Source organism: Cetorhinus maximus, chromosome 8 (genome assembly GCF_964194155.1).
Source record: "Cetorhinus maximus chromosome 8, sCetMax3.hap1.1, whole genome shotgun sequence".
Taxonomy (NCBI): Eukaryota; Metazoa; Chordata; class Chondrichthyes; order Lamniformes; family Cetorhinidae; genus Cetorhinus; species Cetorhinus maximus.
The window spans coordinates 69,801,610-69,821,515 of record NC_135886.1 but is presented as its reverse complement, the minus strand read 5'-3'; the positions used below and the strand labels follow the sequence as shown (position 1 = coordinate 69,821,515).

The following is a 19,906-nucleotide window of genomic DNA, read 5'->3' as shown; positions in this document are numbered from 1 at the left end:
AGTTGGACAACTGGGCATGTTGTACAATCTCCTTGCTAAAGCTGGCCGTGGAGCAGTGACTGGTGGAGGCACTCACAGCCTCTCGTAATGTCATCATCCCAGTTTGGAGCAGTTGCCCCCATGGTTCAAGCTAACAGTGCAGCTTTGCAGCACGGGTTAAGAGAATGCCTGAATCTGAGCTGAGAGCACAACATGCAGTCCCAATGGGCAAAGCTGCTGCCAATCGGTCAGATGGAGTGGGGTGGAGGAAAGTGGGGTTTCAGGCAGCCATGCAGTGCACTAATCTCAGGCCATCCAAGTGGTGACCTGCACTTTCTGGGATGCGTTAGGGGACTTCAGACTTAACCAAGAGATGTTCTTTAGTACACCCATGCTAACCCACACATCTCTCTCTTTCATCCTGCAGTAGGAGTACATCAGGATTGTGGAGCCTGGTGAACTAGCTGTATGCCTCTTGGCCTGCAGAGAGCGAAGACAATGGAGAAGAAAGCAACTGGGACACCTGGTTGCAAAGAGGGAGCAGCAGCACCTTCTGGAAGAAGGGGCAGCTGAAGCTCCAGCACACGCCACCAAAGAGCCACAGCAAGCCGTTGCTGGTCGGTGCCTAGCTAGACCCAGGGTCTATAGATGCTGCCTTTCATTCCTGCAGGTGACCAAGAACCAGTGTCGCCAAAGACTGTGCATGTCCAGGGAACTGGTTGGTCACATCTGCCAGCTACTGCAGGATTTTGCGCCATGTGGACATGGAGGGCATCCACTGCCAGTGGCTGTGAAAGTGACAGCGGCACTCAATTCCTATGCGAGTGGCTCCTTTCAGGGCTGCATAGCTGACCTTTGTGGGATATCACAAGCCTCCATCTACAAATGCATCCATGAGGCCACGGATGCCATCTTCACAAGGGCACACGACTTTGCACGTTTTGTCCAGGACCAGGAGAGCCAGGATGTAAGAGCAATTGGATTTGCCCAGATCTTGGTTTTCCCACAGGTACAGGGTGCCATTGACTGCGCTCATGTGGCGCTCATATCTCTGTCATGACACACGGTCAACTATGTCAACCGCAAGGACCTCCATTCGCTGAATGTGCAGCTGGTGTGCGACCACCACAAACGCATCCTTCAAGTCTGCACATGGATTCCAGGGAGTGTGCATGACTGCTGCATTCTCCATCGGCACAGATCCCTGATGTCTTCCAGTGTCCATAGACGCTGCAGGGATGGCTCCCTAGGGACAAGGGCTGCCCGCAGACCACATGGCTGATGACACCCGTTCGGCGGCCTCAGACTGCAGCAGAGTGAAGGTATAATGAGACTCATGCTGCAACTCGCAACTTGTTGGAGCAGACCATCGGGGTGCTGAAGTGAAGTGAGACTCTAGTGCCTGGATCAGTCTGGTAGAGCCCTGCAATGTAGTCCACAGAAGGTGTCACACATTGTCATCACCTGCCTGCACGCTTTACAATCTGGTGCTGCAATTGGGATAGGAGCTGGCTGAGGCGGCGATAGAGGAGCTGGAGGTCTCCTCCAATGAGGAGGATGTTGACAGGAATGCGGTGAGGAAGTCCTCAAAGGCGATGATGATGGCAATGAGGCCCTCACACTGGCCAGTTGAGGTGGGCGCACTCAACAGGCCCTCATAGCTGTTAGATTTGTGGAGGGTGATAACAACATGCAGTGAGGAGACACCATAAGATCCTCACATTGCATCTATGAATGTTTGGCTCCAGTCTGACTTATGGCAGCACTCATATCCTCTGTGATAATCATGGAGACTCAGTGGAGGCCCTAATAATCGCTCGATTGCAGGAGGATGATGACAACATTCAGTGAGGACACTCCATAGATATTCACATAGCTTCTGAGAATGTTTGACTCATGTCTGGCCAAGGACAGCTCACTTAAGCTCTGTTATCGGGTCATATCATGGAGATGCAGCCATGAAACTTTAAAAGCACCTGATCCTTTGTCTGCCTTTAGCACCTGAGCCCTTCAGGAGCATAGCGTCACTGGTCACAGATGCTGAAGAGATGGGGGCCAGCCCCACTTTATAGGTGCTGAGAGCACACAGAGAGAATGACGAAACTCTGCAACGTTTGCCCACAAAATTCTGGCAGCAATGACAAACACTGCCGAGGTGCAGGGATCAGTAATGGGTCCAGGGAGTGTGAGGCCAGACCTTCACTTTCCTAACCCTGCTGCTACATCTTGGGGCTCCCCGACCTTGGCAGGCCTCCTCTGGAGGGCCCTGGCCTGCTTTCGGGGACCTGTTTTGTGGCAGTGGCACCCTCCTCGGCGTGTGGAGCTAGAGCTGCTGAGATCACAGGAAGAGGGGATTCTAATGGGCTGGACACTCCTGGAGTCACCTGGGTGGATAGGCCTGAAGTATGCACCTGCTGATCCTCCTCCCTATGGGTGCCCAAGGGCTCCTGGCTGACTCCTTGAGGAGAAAGAGTAGCTGGAGTGAGATCAAGCTGCCCCGCACCCCTCTCGCGTACACAGTGTTGGAGGCCAACTATGGCATCAGCGATGGAGCAGCTCGCACAGCAGTGCAGGAACAACGTCCTGGACCAAGGTCTCCATGGTGACCACCATCCTACCACTGTTGACCTCAGTGCGTTGGCATGCCAGCGCTATCATTTCAGAGTGGAGCCTGACGGACTCCTCCATTGTGCCTTGCAATCTGAGGAGTGCAGCAGACATCCCTTCCTGATGTTCCCGAGCTTGCCTTTGCAGCTCCAGAAACTGTGACATGACCAAGTCCACAGGCTCGTCCTGTGACTTGGACTCAGCATATCTTTGGCCTCCAGCAGTCCTCCGAGTGCCAGACACCTGGGAAGTCTCTGCCGCTGCCTGCTGCACATCATAAAGTGTGATGTGCTCACCCGATTGTGATCCTGAGGCTACTCTAAAGCTAGGTCCCACCGAGGGGTGTGTCTCTGCACTACTGGAGAGTGTGGGTGAGTGCTGTGACATGACTTCAAGGAGGGTGCCTTCAGGGGTTTCTTTGGGGCTTGATTGGAGGCCCTGGGTCATGGACTCTGTCGGCTATTTGGCAGATGTGCCTGCGAAAGCAGGGAGAGATAATTAGTGCATGGCAGTGGCCTGTGGAACAGGACACATCAGTCACAGCATGGTTGTCTGATGGACATTGCACTGCTGGATCCTCACTTGGTACATCATGCCGGCCTCACCATCAGCACAGGAACGGTCCAGATCCTCACCAGCCAGCTGGGTGGCTCTGTTTTCAAAGTCAGGTATTCCTCCACTGATAAGCGACCTCTCCCTCTTGTGCGCCAGCTTGTCCTGCGTGAGTAGAGATGGAGAGAGTGTAAGAGAGACACCTGCCAGGGCCAGATGATCAGTAGGCTTGGCTTGTGTGGGTGATGAGTGGTCCCATGGATGGGATGAGGACAATGAAGGTGTGTATGAGAGAGTGAATGGTGATGTCCCTTAAACTGGCAGTGCGTGAGGGCCCTGTGGATGTGTGATGGGTTTGTGAGTGTGTGAGTTGAGAGTAATGGGAAGAGTGACTTATCCTGGTGGAACGAGAGAGACCATAAATCCTCTTCCGGCACTTGGTGGCTGCCCTCTTTTGCAGCGCGTTGGCGCTGACCGCCACTGCCACCACCTCCCAAGCCAGATTAGTGATGTTGTGGCCAGAGCTGGGGTAGAGAACATCACGGCGAGCCTCATTATATCCAAAAGGTATTTGAGGGACGCGTCATTGAACCTGGGGGCTTCAGTCTTCTTTCCTTTCAGGGCCATGTCTTCTTTGCAGCAGTTGTGAGCTGGAAGCACTGAGAGGTGTGCACGCAGCTGCACTTTAAATGTGGTGCCCAACATGATGAAGCGACGAGATAATGGTGTGGCAGGCAAATGAGAGCCTGCCTGCCATTGAAACGGCGTGTTTCCTGGGAATGCATAATTAATGCGGCGGGTTTGGGACAATTTGGCGTGAGAAACCTCAATTGCAGCTGGCAGGTAAAACTTCATTTTATCCACCCATTACTGCACTTAGTGCAAACCTGGGACGATTCCGCCCAAGGTTACGTACAACAGGGGGTAGCAGGAGCTTACCAGAAGAGGACTGGGGCATCTGTATGTTCTAACTCCCATGTAGGATTTGTTGCTGTCCATTGTTGGGATGCAATTGCTGAGGCCATTGCTATTCGCAGGCCTGAAACCGTTGAAGATGATGGTATCCTCATACCTGATCCTTCTTCTCATATCCCACTTTCTTCTCATCCCACACTCTCTTCTAATTTACAAGCTGCCAATGGTATAAGCATACTTCCCCACCCCCGCCACTCTCAGCACCACAAACTTACTGTCCCTTTTTCAGATACCCATGAGTTGCAGCCTGGCCAGGCAGTGGAGGAACATCAAGAAGAGAGCGATGATGAAGACACATAATCATTAATTGATTTCAAACTCACAGCCAACAGCTCAGATATTAACACTACACATATTTTCAAGGCAAGATTAGAGGTGGGGTCTGCACATGGTTAGACACTGGGCGCAAGTGGGCTGCAGCAAAGATGGGGAGGGGCAGTGTTAGGTGCCAGCTCACCAAGGGCGAGGTCACACATTAGTTTCACTGCTGAGGACTCAGATCAGGACTTTGATGGGTCAGCCTACAAAAGAATGCTGATGGCTCTGCACACCTAAATGCTTGGTGCATTGGGAAACCTGCCAGAAAGCTTACAGTCAATGTCAAGGAGCATGAAAGAGTCAGCATCAACTTGACACAGGGCTTTCTGCAAAGCTTGGAGCCTGTCCTTTGCAGCATGCAAGTGGTGGCTAATTCTGTTCACACAGTCATGGACCCAACCATAGTGCAGCAACTAATAGCTAAAGTCTCAGCTTCCAATGCAGCACAAGCAGCTTCCAGCCAATATCTGTCTGCTGCAGTGGAAGCTTAGACTGCTGTCATGCAAGGCCAGCTTGCTGCTGTTCAAGCTCAGACTGCTGCCATCATGGCTGTGGGTTACAATGTATAGAGGGGCTTTTGGGATGTCCCAGCAGTCCTGCCGCATGTCTTCCAGTTGCTGAGGTGCCACCCCAGAGGAATGGCAGGGGCTCCAGGGAGCATGAACCTGCTGTTCTCTCTCAAAAAGACAGCACTTATCCTCCCACTCTGCTAGTGCCCTTGCTGTTGCCTGTCAGCCAGCTGGCTCAGACTGCTGCTGTTCATGCTGCAATGGTTTGTCCGTGACCGGGCCTTCTAGGCCAGAGCTGCTCGAAATCATCCTCCAAGGCTAATTGCAGTCTTTCACTGAAAGTCAGCAGCCTTCCGCCAGCCACACTGCAGCCAATCAAGTAGCATTGTGTAGGAATACTAGGACAGGCAAAGGCAGGAAGGGAATGCACAAGGGTGATTAATTGACTTTTGCATGCAAACTACCGTGATTTCATTTATGAATTTGGTTTGGAATGTTTATTTTGTGGTCACTTGTATTTCAGCACTGTGGTCAAGTGATAGTTGTGATTAATGCCAGAGGGAAGTTAAGGTGTGGGACTGTAAGTGAATGGGGAATTGTGGTTGCGGTTACTGGTATTGCACTCGGCTGAGTTCTTCACATACAGACCAGCCAGAAAGGAACTGTGTATGTTGTCTCCTCCCTTTGTACTTGTCATGGGTGCCATTTTGGAGCTCCAGGGCCAGTCCTGGAGTCCAATAAAATGGGTCCCACGAGCCCAATTTCTCACCCCAGATCTCTGCAGAGGTAAAATCCCTGATTTCCAGAAAATAAAACTTCAAAATATCTCCTTTGGTGACTCATTGGGATCAGGAGGAGATAACAGCTGCTGTAGTATGTGGAGAAAAAGACTGAATGCAGTTGCTTAAAGGAAAACAAGCTAATAATTTTGATGAGACGGTTCCACCGTATAAGGAGAGCCACTGGAAATGTTTCTTCTCTTTGCAGATGCTTGGCAGAGGTACTGTGTATTTCCAGCATTATTTGTTTTCTTTTTGTTTTACATTATCCATCACACGCTGGATTTGTTGTTTTAAGGTTTGCCTAACTGGACCAACTGGCTACCAGTAAGAGGAGATAAAATTTTCCTTCAGCCTGAGCACAAATTTTGTTCAGTAGGAATTTGCTTGAGGTTTCAAGAATGGAGGTTTGAATAATTAGGAAGGAACTAAAAACTAGAGAAAAGGACAAGCTTTTCCTCCGATCTGAGGAGTGTGGTGCCAGTTGTGTAACTGAAGCAGGCTAGGAAAATTGGGCCAAAGGAACTTTTCATATTATTTTTCAAACACTGTAGCCATCACTATGTAAATAGCATTATACTGAATTTGATCATTTTTTTCCCTCCCAAGATCGGTGTGGGAAATTGTGGAAGATATTAAAAAAGGAACTGCTGAAGGATATGGGGCTGAGGAATTGAATAAGCTGTTGAAACTACTGCCAGATGCTGAAGAGGTAAACTTGTCAATTATGAGCACTATTGTAAAATGGAAATCTCATGAATTTGGTTTATTGGAGTTTGCAAAAATCGAAACTAAAATCTATTTCTCCCAGTTTGTGTGCTTTAGTTGCAAGAATTTCTCTCATGGAGGACAGTAACATTGTGATAATGTTACTGGGCTAGTAATCCAGGGGTCTGGATGAATGCTTTGGAGATATGAATTCAAGTCCCCACAAGGCTGGGGAATTTAAATTCAATTAATTAATAAATCTGGAATAAGATTACAGTCTTTGTCATTAAAACCTATTTAGTTTATTAGTGTCCTGAAGGGGAAGAAATCTGTCATCCTTAGTAGTCTGACCTACATGCAATTCCTGATCATCAACAATGTGGTTGACTCTTAAATGCCCTTTGAAATGGATAGCCATTCAGTTGTATAAAACCGCTACAGAAAAAAAAGCACTGTGGTTGTGCATACACCACATAAACTTCAGCAGTTCAAGAAAGTGGCTCAGTACCACCTTCTCAAGGGCAGCTAAGGGTGGACAATAAACGCTGGCCTTGCTTGTGATGCTCAGATCCTAAGAACAAATTTAAAAAAAGCAACTTGCAATAATTGTGATCCTTCACATAATGTGCTTTAGCCCAACTTGAATAAGTACAACAGCTTGGCTTTTATTCTACTTTACTGCAGAATTATTAAAAGAACAAAAAATAGATTTCCCCTTGAAACTGCTTCTGCCCCTCATTCTGTACATTGGATGTTATAGTCTGCACAATTGGATTTCACTTAGTAGTTGGATAATGTTCTGGATATAATAGTTCAGTTTCATTTTTTAAAATTTCTTGCCCTATGTGGCAGTTCAAGCCTTGTCATCAGATTGTGATTGGTATAGATGGAGAATTCAATGAGAAACCATTCTGGTGGCATTGAACTTTGGAGGCAGCATTTTAAAGATCCCCAAATAGTGGGAACAGAGAGGGGGATGGGGCCAGTAAAATAGTGGGTGCCACATCAGGATGGCTCCTGATGCAATCCCACTGCTGGAGGATTTTCCCAGTGTTGGGTTGCAAAGCAGAGTGGCTGCCTGCTCTAATGAAGGGTGCAGCTGCTTTGCATACTTAAAGGCCCCTTTAAGGGCCATTTGCAGAGGCAGACGGCATTTTACCAATGGCGGGGCAGCCCCGCATGCGGAGGCTGCCAATTCCATGGTTCACCCTTGCGCCCTGCAGCAGCCATGTGGGCCATTGGAGCTGGAGGCCACATGGCCCAAAGAGCGGGCCATGGGCTGAGCAGGTCGCCTCCACTGCCCCACTGAGCCATCCTGAGGGACTTCCCCATTTCCCCATCATCTTGAGGGGCTTACCATCCTTCACCCTGTAAATTTTAATTTTCAAATACTTCTTTGAGGGTGCTTCCATTTAGAGGTGCCCCTGAAATCTCCTGCCTGCCTCAGCAGCACCCATATCTCCCAGTGGCGCCATTGAGGCTTCAGAGCTGCCAGTCCTCACATTGGGCTGGCAGCATTAGGAGCCCATTCACCATCCTTAATTGAATGGCTGGCCTGCAGGTGGCGCTTGTCCTGCTGCCGACAAGTGCGGACTTGGGACCTGCTTTTCGCACTGACATCAGGGTCCGCGGTAAAACTCAGCCCCTGGCTTTCAGGATAACCCTTGGGTTAACATTGTGATTGATATTTGTCAAAAAGGTTGCAGTAGATGGGATTTCATTCTTTTGTGATTCCACACTACATTTATCAGCTTTCTTCATATTGGCTACTTTCAGTGCTTATAAACTTCATTTCTCTTACAAGTGCAATTGTTTAAAACTAAAGTTTAGAAATTATTTTTGTTGCAATTTGTGTTATATTTCTACACTATTTTTTCTGAGGTGTTATACGATGCGAAATAAATACCAATATTGCCAGCAGTAACTTCTAGGCTTAAATCACAATTTTTTCCGTGGCATTTGATGGGGGATATTTCTTTAAGTTCTTTGTAAACACTTCATTCATATCATTCGCAACTCCAACCAACAGCTATTACTTCTCACTTTTAATGTTCCCACCCTTACTTCATCTTTAAGTACAGACCTTTTTCAGTTTATTAACTCCTCTGATCAAATTCCCTCTATTGTAAAACTACTTTGGGTTTCATTGCTCTTGCCAAGTATTTTTTCAACTGAACTGTTCTATGAAGCCCAAGGATGACTGAGACTTCGAAACTGCCCTCCATTTAGGATGATATTTCAGAATTCCTCTTCAACTCATGAACAGGAAAAAAAAAACTTCTGATTTTATAGTCATCTCTAACTTTATTTCTCTCCCCTCTCTTTCTATCTCTCTCTCTTGTAACATTTTTGCCTTTCTCTTTTTTATCAATATCATTATGGTCATAGCATCCTGTTCTTCACTTGTTTCTGTTAAACCCCTAATATGTTGTCCTCCATGATCTTCCTTCCTTTTCTCTCACAGTGTTAAAATCAAGACTCATCCTACCTGTATCTTGTTCTTTCCCATGATCTTAAAAACTGAAAATCTAGCTCTTGCAGTCTTCCCTTATCCCTACAATTTACTGGTTCTGAAAGCACAGGTTTAATATTACCAAATTACTACTCTTGATTTGCCTTGACATTGGCCGGAATTTTCTGTGATTTGGCGGTGAGCGTCATGGTGGATGGGGAAGGGACAATATGGCGAAAGAGCCAAAATTGGTTTCACACCGGCGTGAAAGCACAGCGGGATCATCCAATGGTGCCTGCCGTGGCGGAACACCAATCTCACTGGAGCCTGGTGTGAACCCGCTTTGCATCTCATTAATGGAATGAAAAGTAAGGCCCGACTGGAATCGTCCCCACATGCAAGATTTACCATTACGCCGGTGGGAAAACACACCGGCCCAGAACACATCTGGACAAGTGTGATGTGGAGAAGTTCAGACTCACCATTAGTGCCTAGCTCAGATCGCGGACATCCTAGAAGCAGAAGATGCTGGGGCCCTACAGCTACCGGACCCTGGAGGAACACATGCATCGCATGCCAGGTGGATTCTCATGGACATGGCTCCACCACTAAACAGCTCTCGGAAGGTGTGAGGTGTCCGTTGATGTCTCGGGTCTGCTTTGAAACATCACGTTCTTGGCCATGGGCTGCTACGGATGATTGTGGGGGTAGGGGGGAGAGAAAGGTCAAGTTGTGAGTGGGAGAAGAAGGTCTAGGTTTGATTGGGTATACTGCGGTGAGGTGGGGTGGACGAAGGTGTCGGGGGTGGGGGGGGGGCGAGGTTAATGAGGGGGGAATGAAGGTGTTGAGGGGTGAGGTTAGTGGGGGTACAAAGGTGCCAGGGGGTGAGGTTGGGAGGGTGGAGGAGGGAGTACGGGGGGGAGGAGGGTGTAACAGGGGAGAAAGCGGCAAGTGGGGAGGTAGATGTAAGGGGGGAGGAAGGTGTAAGGGAAGGAGTTCTGAGTGGGCAAGGTGTTCACAGTGGGGAAGGACTTCGGGGAGAGGAAGGACTTTGAGGGGAGGAAGGAGTCCAGGAGGAGAAAGAAGTTCGGGAGGGTGAAAGGATTCTAGAGGGAGGAAAGAGTCCAGGGGGGAAGAAGGAGTTCAGCGTGCTGAAGGAGTCCAGAACGAGCAAGGAGTAAGGGTGGTGGAGGGATTAATTGTGGAGGAGGGAATAAGTGGGGAGCAATGTCCAGGTTAATATGCAAAGGTGGGGTCTGTAGAGTCAATGACTGCCTCTTAGAGAGTGAACTGAGGGTGGGTGTGGTAGGAGGGAATGGTTAGTATGAGAGAGGGCAGAGTGAGCTAGTAGGGTAGGAGGGTAAAGGTGCGACGGTAGTGGTAGAAGGGATGGCAAGGGTGGCTGGTGAGGCCTTGGAGGCAGACATGGTCCCTGGGGGTGGGAAGAGGAGGTCAATGTGGATGGGGGTGGGATTCTCAGGAAGGTAGGGAATGTGCACGTTGACCTGGTCATCCTGGAAGGAAAAGGGCTCTGGTTGGTAGGTGACAGTGGGGAGGTGGAAAATTATGCTGGGGGGGTCAACAGTGATGGGGAAAAGGTCGTGGGTGACTCGGGGAGGGGAAAGGATGGAGGAACGAATGAGAAACTTGACTATGACCATGTTTTTCAAATGGAAAGTGAGCAGAGCCTCGTGTTGGATGGGCACAGGTGCTGCATAGGAGTGCAGTCAGTGGGTGCGTGGAGATGCAGGTCAGCTCAGATAGACGACTGAAAGAGAACCCCAGCAGGCAGCATTGAAAATGTTCAGGACATTAAGATGAGTGTGATGGAGGAAGGCTCGGCGTGAGTGGGAGAATGCTTGCACGAGGCTCCAAAAGGCCTTGCTATACACACACTTCTCCCTCCAGAATCACTCATGGTCCGGCGGCATGCAGATGAACTGTTAGTGGGGGAGATGCAAGGGAAAGACTCACGAAGACTGTAAATGAAGCTGAAAGACACCATTACACATTATTCAGTGAAAGTGAATATATTTTCAAGTTATAAAGTGACAAAATGCATTCACACGTGCAACCACATGTGATCAGAAATTCTTAACTTTTCTAGGCCTCCCACTTCCAGGTGCTGCCCTGACATCTGCAGGAGGGGTGGAGACAGCTTGTGCAATGGTTGACCCTTTTGCCTCTGATGACTCCGGCGTGGGTCCTCTGGAGAGCCAAGGCCTTGGGGGACCCCGACCTGCTTTCGTTGACCTCTAGTGGGCCAGAGGGCGAGTTGAGGAGGTCACAGGCGAAGGGAGAGGACAGCCTTTAAGGTTGCTGAGTGGATGGCCCAGGGGTGGCCAGCTGCTGCACCTCCTCCCTTTGGGCGCCTGAGGGCCACAGCCTGACTCTTTGAGGGCAAAGAGCACCTGGAGGGACGTCGAGGTTCCCCATTTCACTCTCACATTGCCACTGCAGGAATTCACCCATGGCTACTGCGATGGAGTGCAGGGCTGCATGCATCTCCGCGGTCTGCTGGACCAGGGTCTCCATGGCATCCGCCATCCTTCCCATGGAGACCTCCATACATGCACATATGAGCACCACTTCATCAGAGAGCAGGCGGACACACCCCTCCGCCTCACATGCCACTCTGTTGAGGGCTTCCAACAGTTCTGCGTAATGCTCCCTCGCCTACTGCTGACTCTCCACGTTAAGTTGGGAGGCCGAATTCAGAGGCTCGTCATCTGACTTGGATCTCACAAATGCATCTTCCCCAGCCGTCCTCTTAGTGCCGGGGAGCTCAGCTGAACCTGCCTCCTCATGATGTGGAGAATTGCCCGTGCCATGATCACCAGATTGTGAACCTGAGCCTGCTCTAGATCTAGGTCCCAACAAGGTGTCTCTCTGTGTTGGTGGAGGGTGTAGGTATGCGCTGTGACAGGTCTTCTAGGCTGCTTATTTCCAGCTCTTCAATGGAGGAGGTGTCCTCTTGGCTGGAGGTAAGGACCTGGGTGGAGCTGAGGGACTGGCTGACTGAGGGTGTCGGTCGCTTGGCGGAGCTCCCTGTGAACCAAAGTAGAGATAATTACTGCATGGCAGCAGAGTCAAAAGCAGGACAAAGAGCACTCACAGTTGCGTTGGGCGGGAAGGTGGTGGGATGGGAGACCGCCCTATTTTACGTGCCCCCCTTGCAGGAAACACACCCGCTGCGGGCACATAAAACTCAGCCCGTGGTAAACATCAGGTACCACATTCAAGGTGCCAGGCTGAGGTGAGCAATACCACAGTAGATCACTAGCTTTATTTGAATTTATTGTACTATTTCAGGTAAAACGCCTAAAAAAGTTTGAAGGAGACCAGAGTAAACTGTCTAAGGCAGACCTCTTTATGATGCTGTTGGTGAGAGTGCCAAGGTAGGATTATAACATTTTAGCAAATAATCCATTTTGTTAATGTTCATAAGGAATCAATTAGCATAAGGACTGTATCTGTTCAACTGTCATTAGTGGAATTTATTGGAGCTTTTCAGTAGATTGCAGTTGGAAGCCACACACAGGGCAGCTTTACACTGAGAGAAAGAGAATGTACTACATTTACACAATTGTGCAACCACCAGGTCCCATATGGTATATCACCCTCGGTTCTCTACTTGTGACTTTAGAACTGAGGGCTGCAGGCACAGAAACACATTAATTCTAGCCCACTGTCAGTAACTGGGTCATCACCATTTCTTTGTGGCCAAAACCTACACTCCAGGATAATACTGAAAGGCAAGGGCAATTCTAAACTCCTCATTTACATCACAGACCACCTCATCTGGTGCCCCGGCATCATTGTCCTTCCTTACCCCTACCCAACATCCACTCCGCAACACTGCCCTTTTACTCCCAAACCCAACCACTACTTGCCAACACTGTTGTTCCTGCCCCAGCTCCCTTTAGTTCTTGTTATAGGTTCGGCCTTTTCACAAAGGCAGGATCTTATGAAACTCCCGGGAGGAGGAAACAAGGTAAGCAGGGGTACTTCATTGAGCGGGGGGTAAAATGTCAGCTTCCCAATGGTGGAATCAAAGTTAGTTATGAAGTTGCTGGCAGATTGAGGGAGGATCGTGCCTCCCGACAGCAAATGCTGGGAACCTCTTTTTAGTACATTGGCATGCCATGCATGCTCATTAAAACACAAATTCGCCAGATTAAGTCGTACCTTTGGAATTAAGCATGCAGCAACGAGAACCATGTACCTTCAGATTCACAAGCGGTTAAAGGTGGCATGCAGTAGGCGGGGTACTCTTCCTGGTAGATCTGGACTGAATAGGAACTGCTTTTCATGTATGGGGAACTTTGTTGAACCAGGGGAGAGGAAGCATTGATGCATCGAGATCAGGTAGTAGCTGGAAAAGGGGGATGGGGCATGGCTGAGTGAGGGAGATGGCAGCCCCACAAAGGCATGTGTAAGACAGAAGAGGAAGCTGACTACACAGGGAAGGTCAATATCTACAGATGGTAGGTCAAGCATGAATGTGGGATGATCAAGGGCTATGCAGGGAAGGTCAATGGTGAGGTCCTGAGATTGAGGGTAACAGAGGGCAGGTCAAGGATGATGGATGGCAGGTCAAGGGTAATGTGGGCAGTTCCAGTGTGCTGGGGGCTGACTGTTGGTGATGGGGGAAGCTCTAAGGTGAATGATAGTTGGTCATGGGTGTTATGGGGGTGGGTCGAGGGTCACTGAAGGCAGGGCAAGGGTGATGGAGGGAAGGTCAAAGGTGCCTGAGGGAGGATGCAGGGTGATTTCTTCCAGTTCCAGGGAACCAGGTGGCTGACAGATCTGAAGGGGGCAGGGGATGTCCAGAAGATCTAGGGATTAAAAACTCCTCACATACAGCCAGACTGATGCCGTTGGGTGGCAAGCAGCAGATGCCTGTCTAGGTGCAATTTAAATATGGCACTCGGATCTTTGGCCCTGTGAGGTAACAATGGAGCTGGTGACTTCCTGCCCATCCCCACTGTATGATTGGCTGAGGCCCTTGCCTCATTTAATGGGCTGGCCGCATCGTGATTGTGTATGGCCAGCTGCTCCACCTCCAAATGCAGGCACATCCAGTCCAGGCGCAGGGACCTTCGATGCAAGAAGATTCCACCCTATATCTTTTCTCAAACTTATGGTTTGAGAACAGTTTCAATAAGCAGACCATGTTCTTTATAAACTCTGCTGTGTAGGGGTTAGCATATCCTGGGTCTAATGACTAATCTGAATTACAATAAATCACTTTCTAGTGAGTAATTAGGATGCTCACCATGTTTTCCTGTCACCCGAGAAGGCAGAAAGTATTACTGAAACACAATGTAGGTCAAAATACTGTCAGGATTTATTTATTACAAAATAGTACAAAGAAGTAGAAAGGTTGGATAGATGCTAGCCAGCACAATGAAATAAAGCTTACAACAAAGGCTGAATTATTAGTATTTAATTTACAAAATAAAAACAAACCTTGGATTAGGGTGACTGATTTGTTTAGACTGGTGTGCCTCATCCCTGACTGATTCATCTTTTTAGCACCATAACATGGTCCACACTGAAAAAACATTGCTACATTCCAAAATCAATGCCCATATGTGGTGGGAGCACAGATGATCTAGTCAACATTAGGATTAATATTTTCATTGCATGAAGTAAGCTAGTGGAAGACAACAAGCGCTATAGTATGATGAAAAGAAGCTGACACAACTCTTCTAGCATACGGCTGAGTTTCTAAGTGTATGAACTTATGTCAGTAACGTGATAGTGTCACTTTATTTAATTTTATAGGACAGCTCCAGCAGACACCCTTCAGGTGCAAAGTGCTGTGTTTGTTGTATTAAATTGATCCCCAGCAATATTGATCTCCAGCAAAAAAAGCTCCAAAGTTGTGTGCAATACAATGGCAGTTCAATATTGTAGTGGACCCTTGGTTTAACACCAACTCTAGAGGATCGATGAGTCAGGTATCCCTACTCCAGCACTGGTTCATTGGTTATTATGAAATAAAATCACAGATTTAACAACAAAGACCGACAATGCACTGTTGCATTACTCACCTAATTGTTTCTCTCTGTGCATGTCTGGAAGGAAAAATTATGAATATGTTGCTGACCCTGGTGTTTGAGGAAATCTTTATTTTGCTGTTTCTGATACTTGGGAATAAATATGGTTTATTTTGCAGTTACTGCTTGCATTTGGAAGCCATGATTCTTAAGGATGAATTTGAGCCACAAATAAAATCGCTTCTGACATCTATTTGTATATTGATAAAGGCTGCACATGGTAAGATCCTGAAACTGAATCAGGGTATGCATTTCTGTGAATGCGAATACACATGCAGCTACATTCAGATCTTTATACTTAATTACTAACATTGTTTCCTAAATTCATGTTTAACCATTCATTAACTTTTTATGATTGTGTCATCTTGTATGCACAGAATTGAAGTACAACATTGAACGTAGCAACCCTACAGGTGTCTAACTCAGAGATAAAACCTAAAGTAAAACAAGGAAAATTCACAAATATTTAAAAGACTTGTAATTTATATTGCACTTTTCATGACCATAGGATGTCCCAAAGTACTTGACAGCCAATGAAGTACCTTTGAAGTGTAGTCACTGCTGTAAATTTTGCATCTCAGATTACAGTTTGAAAATCAGTTTATCTTCCTTAACATTTTCATAATCCCAGGCAGAAGTCTTGCCCCACTAGACATGCCCCTCAATCACAAAGTCTGTAACAATGCATCTAAATTGTGAACAGGAATTCATACCTGCAATATTATTTGTATATTTGTTTTTTCTATGCGTGTAGCTGTTAGTGTACTGCAAGCTGTGCATGTGTGAGAGACAATTCTGAATGTGCATAAAGCCTTTGCTGTCTTGCAGAACTACGGAACTGTGATGAGCTGCATAATATCTTGAGGCTGGTGTTGAAAGCTGGAAACCACATGAATGCTGTAAGTATTTTGAACTGAGTAAATGTACCAGCACAATATTTATGATCATCCTTTACTTTAACATGCTCACTGCCAAAAATGCAATTTTTCAGTTCCATCGAAGTTAATCCACAACCAGCAGTTTACCACCTCTACTGAAAATTAAAATTACTCAAAGAGTCAGTAATACATTGAGGTTTTGTTGCTAATCATGTTTTTGTTAATAAGTATCATGACCTGTCTTGTCATATGTTATCATATTAATATTCCTTTTTAAAGATTGCAATGCAATGTGTGAAACACTGTTACACTTACACAAGCTTGTAATATATCTCTGGATAAGAATGCAAATTTATCTTGTGTTCTTATTCCATTTGCAGGGAGGATATTCAGGAAATGCTGCAGGATTTCGGATTGCATCACTGTTGAAACTTGCTGACATAAAAGCAAACAAACCTGGTATGAACCTGATGCACTTTGTGGTCATGGTAAGCATTTTGAACACAGGGCACTGCCAAGAGATCTGTCCCTGGGCCCTATTGTTGGAACATTGGTCACTTCGCTATTGACCTATAAGCAGAAACACTTTAGGAAGTAAAATTTGTTCTGGTTTTAAAAACAGGAAATTAAATAACCCTTTGGGAAGTAAAATTCATTGAGATGAATTCACTTCATTTTGTAGTATGGAATAATGATAGTAACAAATGCTTAATGACTGTGGTATCTGTGGCTCAGTGCTGGCGCTCTTGTCTTCAAGTTAGAAGGATGTGGTCCCATCCTAGAGGCTTGAGCACATAACGTAGGCTGACACTTCCATGCAGTACTGAGGAAGTGCTGCACTGTTTGAAGTGCCATCTTTCAGATGAGACGTTAAACTGCTTTCTCAGCAAGATGTAAAAGATTCCATGGCAGCATTTGAAAAAGAGTAGGGGAGTTCTCCCAGTGTCCTGGCCAACAATTATCCCTTATCCAGAACCTAGAACAGATAATTTAGTAATTTATTTCATTGCACGTGGGAACTTGCTATGTGCAATTTGTCTGCTGTATTTTCTACATTACAGTAGTGACTAAAATGAAAAATATTCCATTAGTTGTAAAGTGCTCTGAGAGGTTCTGAAGTCACAAGTGATCCTACATAAATGCACATAATTCTTACTAATAGGGTAGGCAAATTATAAAGGGGCATATTTTATTACCTCTGCCATTTTCTATCGATAGGGAGACTTAAGTCATAAGTTAACTTTTGTAACTGGCAACAAATTTAGTTAATATGTTTTACCACACAGGTGGATGGCTTGTGGCATTGCATATAAGTTAATGCCTCTCAAGCATGTCTCTTGCATCTTCTTGTCGAGATTTCTGTCTGTCTTCGTTCCTCTTGTGCATTTGTGCCTTTCTATATCATTTTTCTTACTCATTCCTCTGCTCTCTTCTGCTGTATCTGTCTTTTTCTCAGAATGAAGGATCTTGCATGGTTTGGTGAGAAGGCTGTCCCTGATGGCTACAAGCTGCATTTTACAGTGGTGAGCTTGGGGAAATTGCAGTTTGCATTGCTCAGGGGTTCTTTTCCCATCACCTGTCCCTATGCCGCTTGCTTTCCCTCCAGCCCTTAATTTCTATTGGGTCCCCCACTTCTTTGATTTCTCTGATTTTTCCCTCCTGTACACTCTGCTGCACACCTTTCTTCTCCATGGCTCCTTTCCCCACCAAGTATCCTCTCATATTTGTCATGTTTTTATAATGATTTAAAGGCACCAGTCACTCATAAGGCTTTGGTAAACACATTGTGGGTTCATTTATATGGCAGAATTCCCCCGCCCCTAACCCTGCCAGCAGCAGGCATCATGGCGGGTGGGGCCGAACAATCCCGTGGGAACAGGAAAATCAGTTTCCTAACAGCGGGATTTGACGACGGGAACTTGCAGTCCTGAACATCCTGGTGGGATAATGGTCTTTCACCAATCTGGCCATAGGCCATAGCCCTACTGCATCCCATTGACTGGATTTAAATTAACCCCTGACTGGAATTTTACCCCACCACCCCCCCCACTCACCCCACCGCCTAGTCATTCCGCCCGCCGTCGTGATATCCTGGCAGTTTGGAACACGTCCGGATCAAAGTGCTGTGCACTTGTCAGGATTTACCTGAAGGAGGCCAGGGACAGCTGTTGGACGCTGGAAAAGATGGAGGACTCTGAAGCTGGTGGTTTCCTGAGCACCACATGGTCTATCGATTAGGTAGGCCATCGCTCAGGTGGCCTCTACGAGCAGCATTCACATTGATCAGTTGGACTGTCCAGCAGGTGAGCAGCAGCATGAGGTTGTGTAGCATGGCGATGGTCTTCGTATTGTGGGGACAAGGAGATTGGGAGGAAAGGAAAGAAGAGGTGAGGTGGGTGTGGAGGTCTAGAGGTGGGCGGGGAAAGTTGGGTGTCATAAAGGAGGGAAAGAATGAAAAGTTCAATGCAGAGAAGTGTGAAGTGATTCATTTTGGCAGGAAGACTATGGACAGAAAGTATAAAATAAAGGGGGAAACTCTAAAGGAGCTGCAGGAACAGAAGGACCTCGGTGTATATGTACATAAGTCATTGAAGATGACAGGGCATGTTGAGAAAGCAGTTAATAAAGCATATAGTATCTTAGGCTTTATTAATAGGGGCATTGAGTACAACAGTGAGGAGGTCATGTTGAACTTGTATATGACAATAGTTAGGCCTCATCTGGAGTACTGCGTCCAGCTCTGGGCGCCATACTTGAAGGATGCGAAGGCATTGGAGAGAATACAGAGGAGATTCACAAGAATGATTCCAGGGATGGAAAACTGTAGCTGTGAGGATAGATTAGAGAGGTTGGGTCTGTTTTCCTTGGAGAAAAGAAGGCTGAGAGGAGACTTGATAGAGGCATTCAAGATCCTGAGGGATATGGACAGGGTAAATAGAGAGAAACTGTTCCCACTCAAAGGAGCATCAAGAACTAGAGGGCATAGGTTCAAAATAATTGGCAAAAGGAGTAGAAGTGATGTGAGGAAAGCTTTTTACACCCAGAGGGTGGTTGGAGTCTGGAACAAACTTCCTGAGAGAGTGGCAGAGACAGGTTCGATCAAGGTATTCAAAAGGGAATTGGATGGCTATCTGAAAAGAAAGAATGTGCGAGGTTACGGGGATAAGGCAGGGCAGTGGGATGAAGTAGAATGGTCTTTCAGAGAGCCGGTGCAGACTTGATGGGCCGAATGGCCTCCTTCTACATTGTAAAGATTCTGTGATTCTCTGAAAAGCTGCAGAGTTTTAGGATAGGTGAGGTGGTTTATGGAGCAGGAGCATGGGACGGGCCGTGGTGGAGCCCAGGCAGTGAGTGGGTGGGCGGGGGGGTGGGTGGGGGTGGGGGGGCACGTGATGTGCAGGTGTGAACGGGCAGTGGGGTGTGGCAAAAAGATTCAGAGGGAGGGGTTTGTGGTGTCTACTGCTGAGTCCTGGGGGGCAACCTGAGGGAATTGGTGATATCAAGGGATGATGAGGGTTAAAGGGGGCAGTGAGATCCTGTAGGGTTGGAGGGTGAGGATCCTGCGATGGTGGGTGAAGGGGTGCAGAGGGTTGTTGGAGGGCAGACAGATATAAACGTGGATCCTGGGGGTTGGCAGGACGAGGGGGGCATCTCTACAATTATTGGGGTGGGCTCCTCAAGGAAAGAACGTTAACGTCAACCCACACTGGACGAAGGGTGATGGGGGCGAGGGCGGGTTCTAGGGTGATTGTGAGGAGGTCAAAGGTTGCACTAGGAGTATCAATGGTTATGTGGGGGAGGGCGTGGATAATGGGGAGAGGGTGAAAGGTATTGGACTGTGCCTCAAAAGTGACTCGCACCATGGCCACTCACAACTATCCAGTGCCTCATGGTGGAGATGTTGAGATGTTGGATGTGAGTTGGGTCATCGGGTGGATGGAGCTGCAGGTCAGCTCAACTGGACAACTGAAGGGGAACCCCAGCATGTAGCTGTGCCAAAGCAAAGGCTTGGGAATTGAGGAGGATGTCAATGGCAAAGTAGCAGCGTGCATGGAAGGCTTCTTGCACATGTTTGGCAAGGGCC

At 47.4% G+C, this 19,906-nt stretch overlaps 1 protein-coding gene across 2 annotated transcripts in view; it reads left to right on the top strand.

Annotated features, from left to right (window-relative positions):
• fhdc2 (FH2 domain containing 2) overlaps positions 1-19,906 on the top strand; it is a 110,501-nt gene that overhangs the window by 16,994 nt on the left and 73,601 nt on the right. For both annotated transcript variants that reach the window (XM_078546980.1, XM_078546981.1), the window contains exons 4-8: positions 6,329-6,431; positions 12,192-12,277; positions 15,064-15,164; positions 15,773-15,843; positions 16,203-16,310. In XM_078546980.1, the coding sequence (XP_078403106.1) occupies positions 6,329-6,431; positions 12,192-12,277; positions 15,064-15,164; positions 15,773-15,843; positions 16,203-16,310 (469 nt within the window). The remainder of the gene's footprint in view (positions 1-6,328; positions 6,432-12,191; positions 12,278-15,063; positions 15,165-15,772; positions 15,844-16,202; positions 16,311-19,906) is intronic.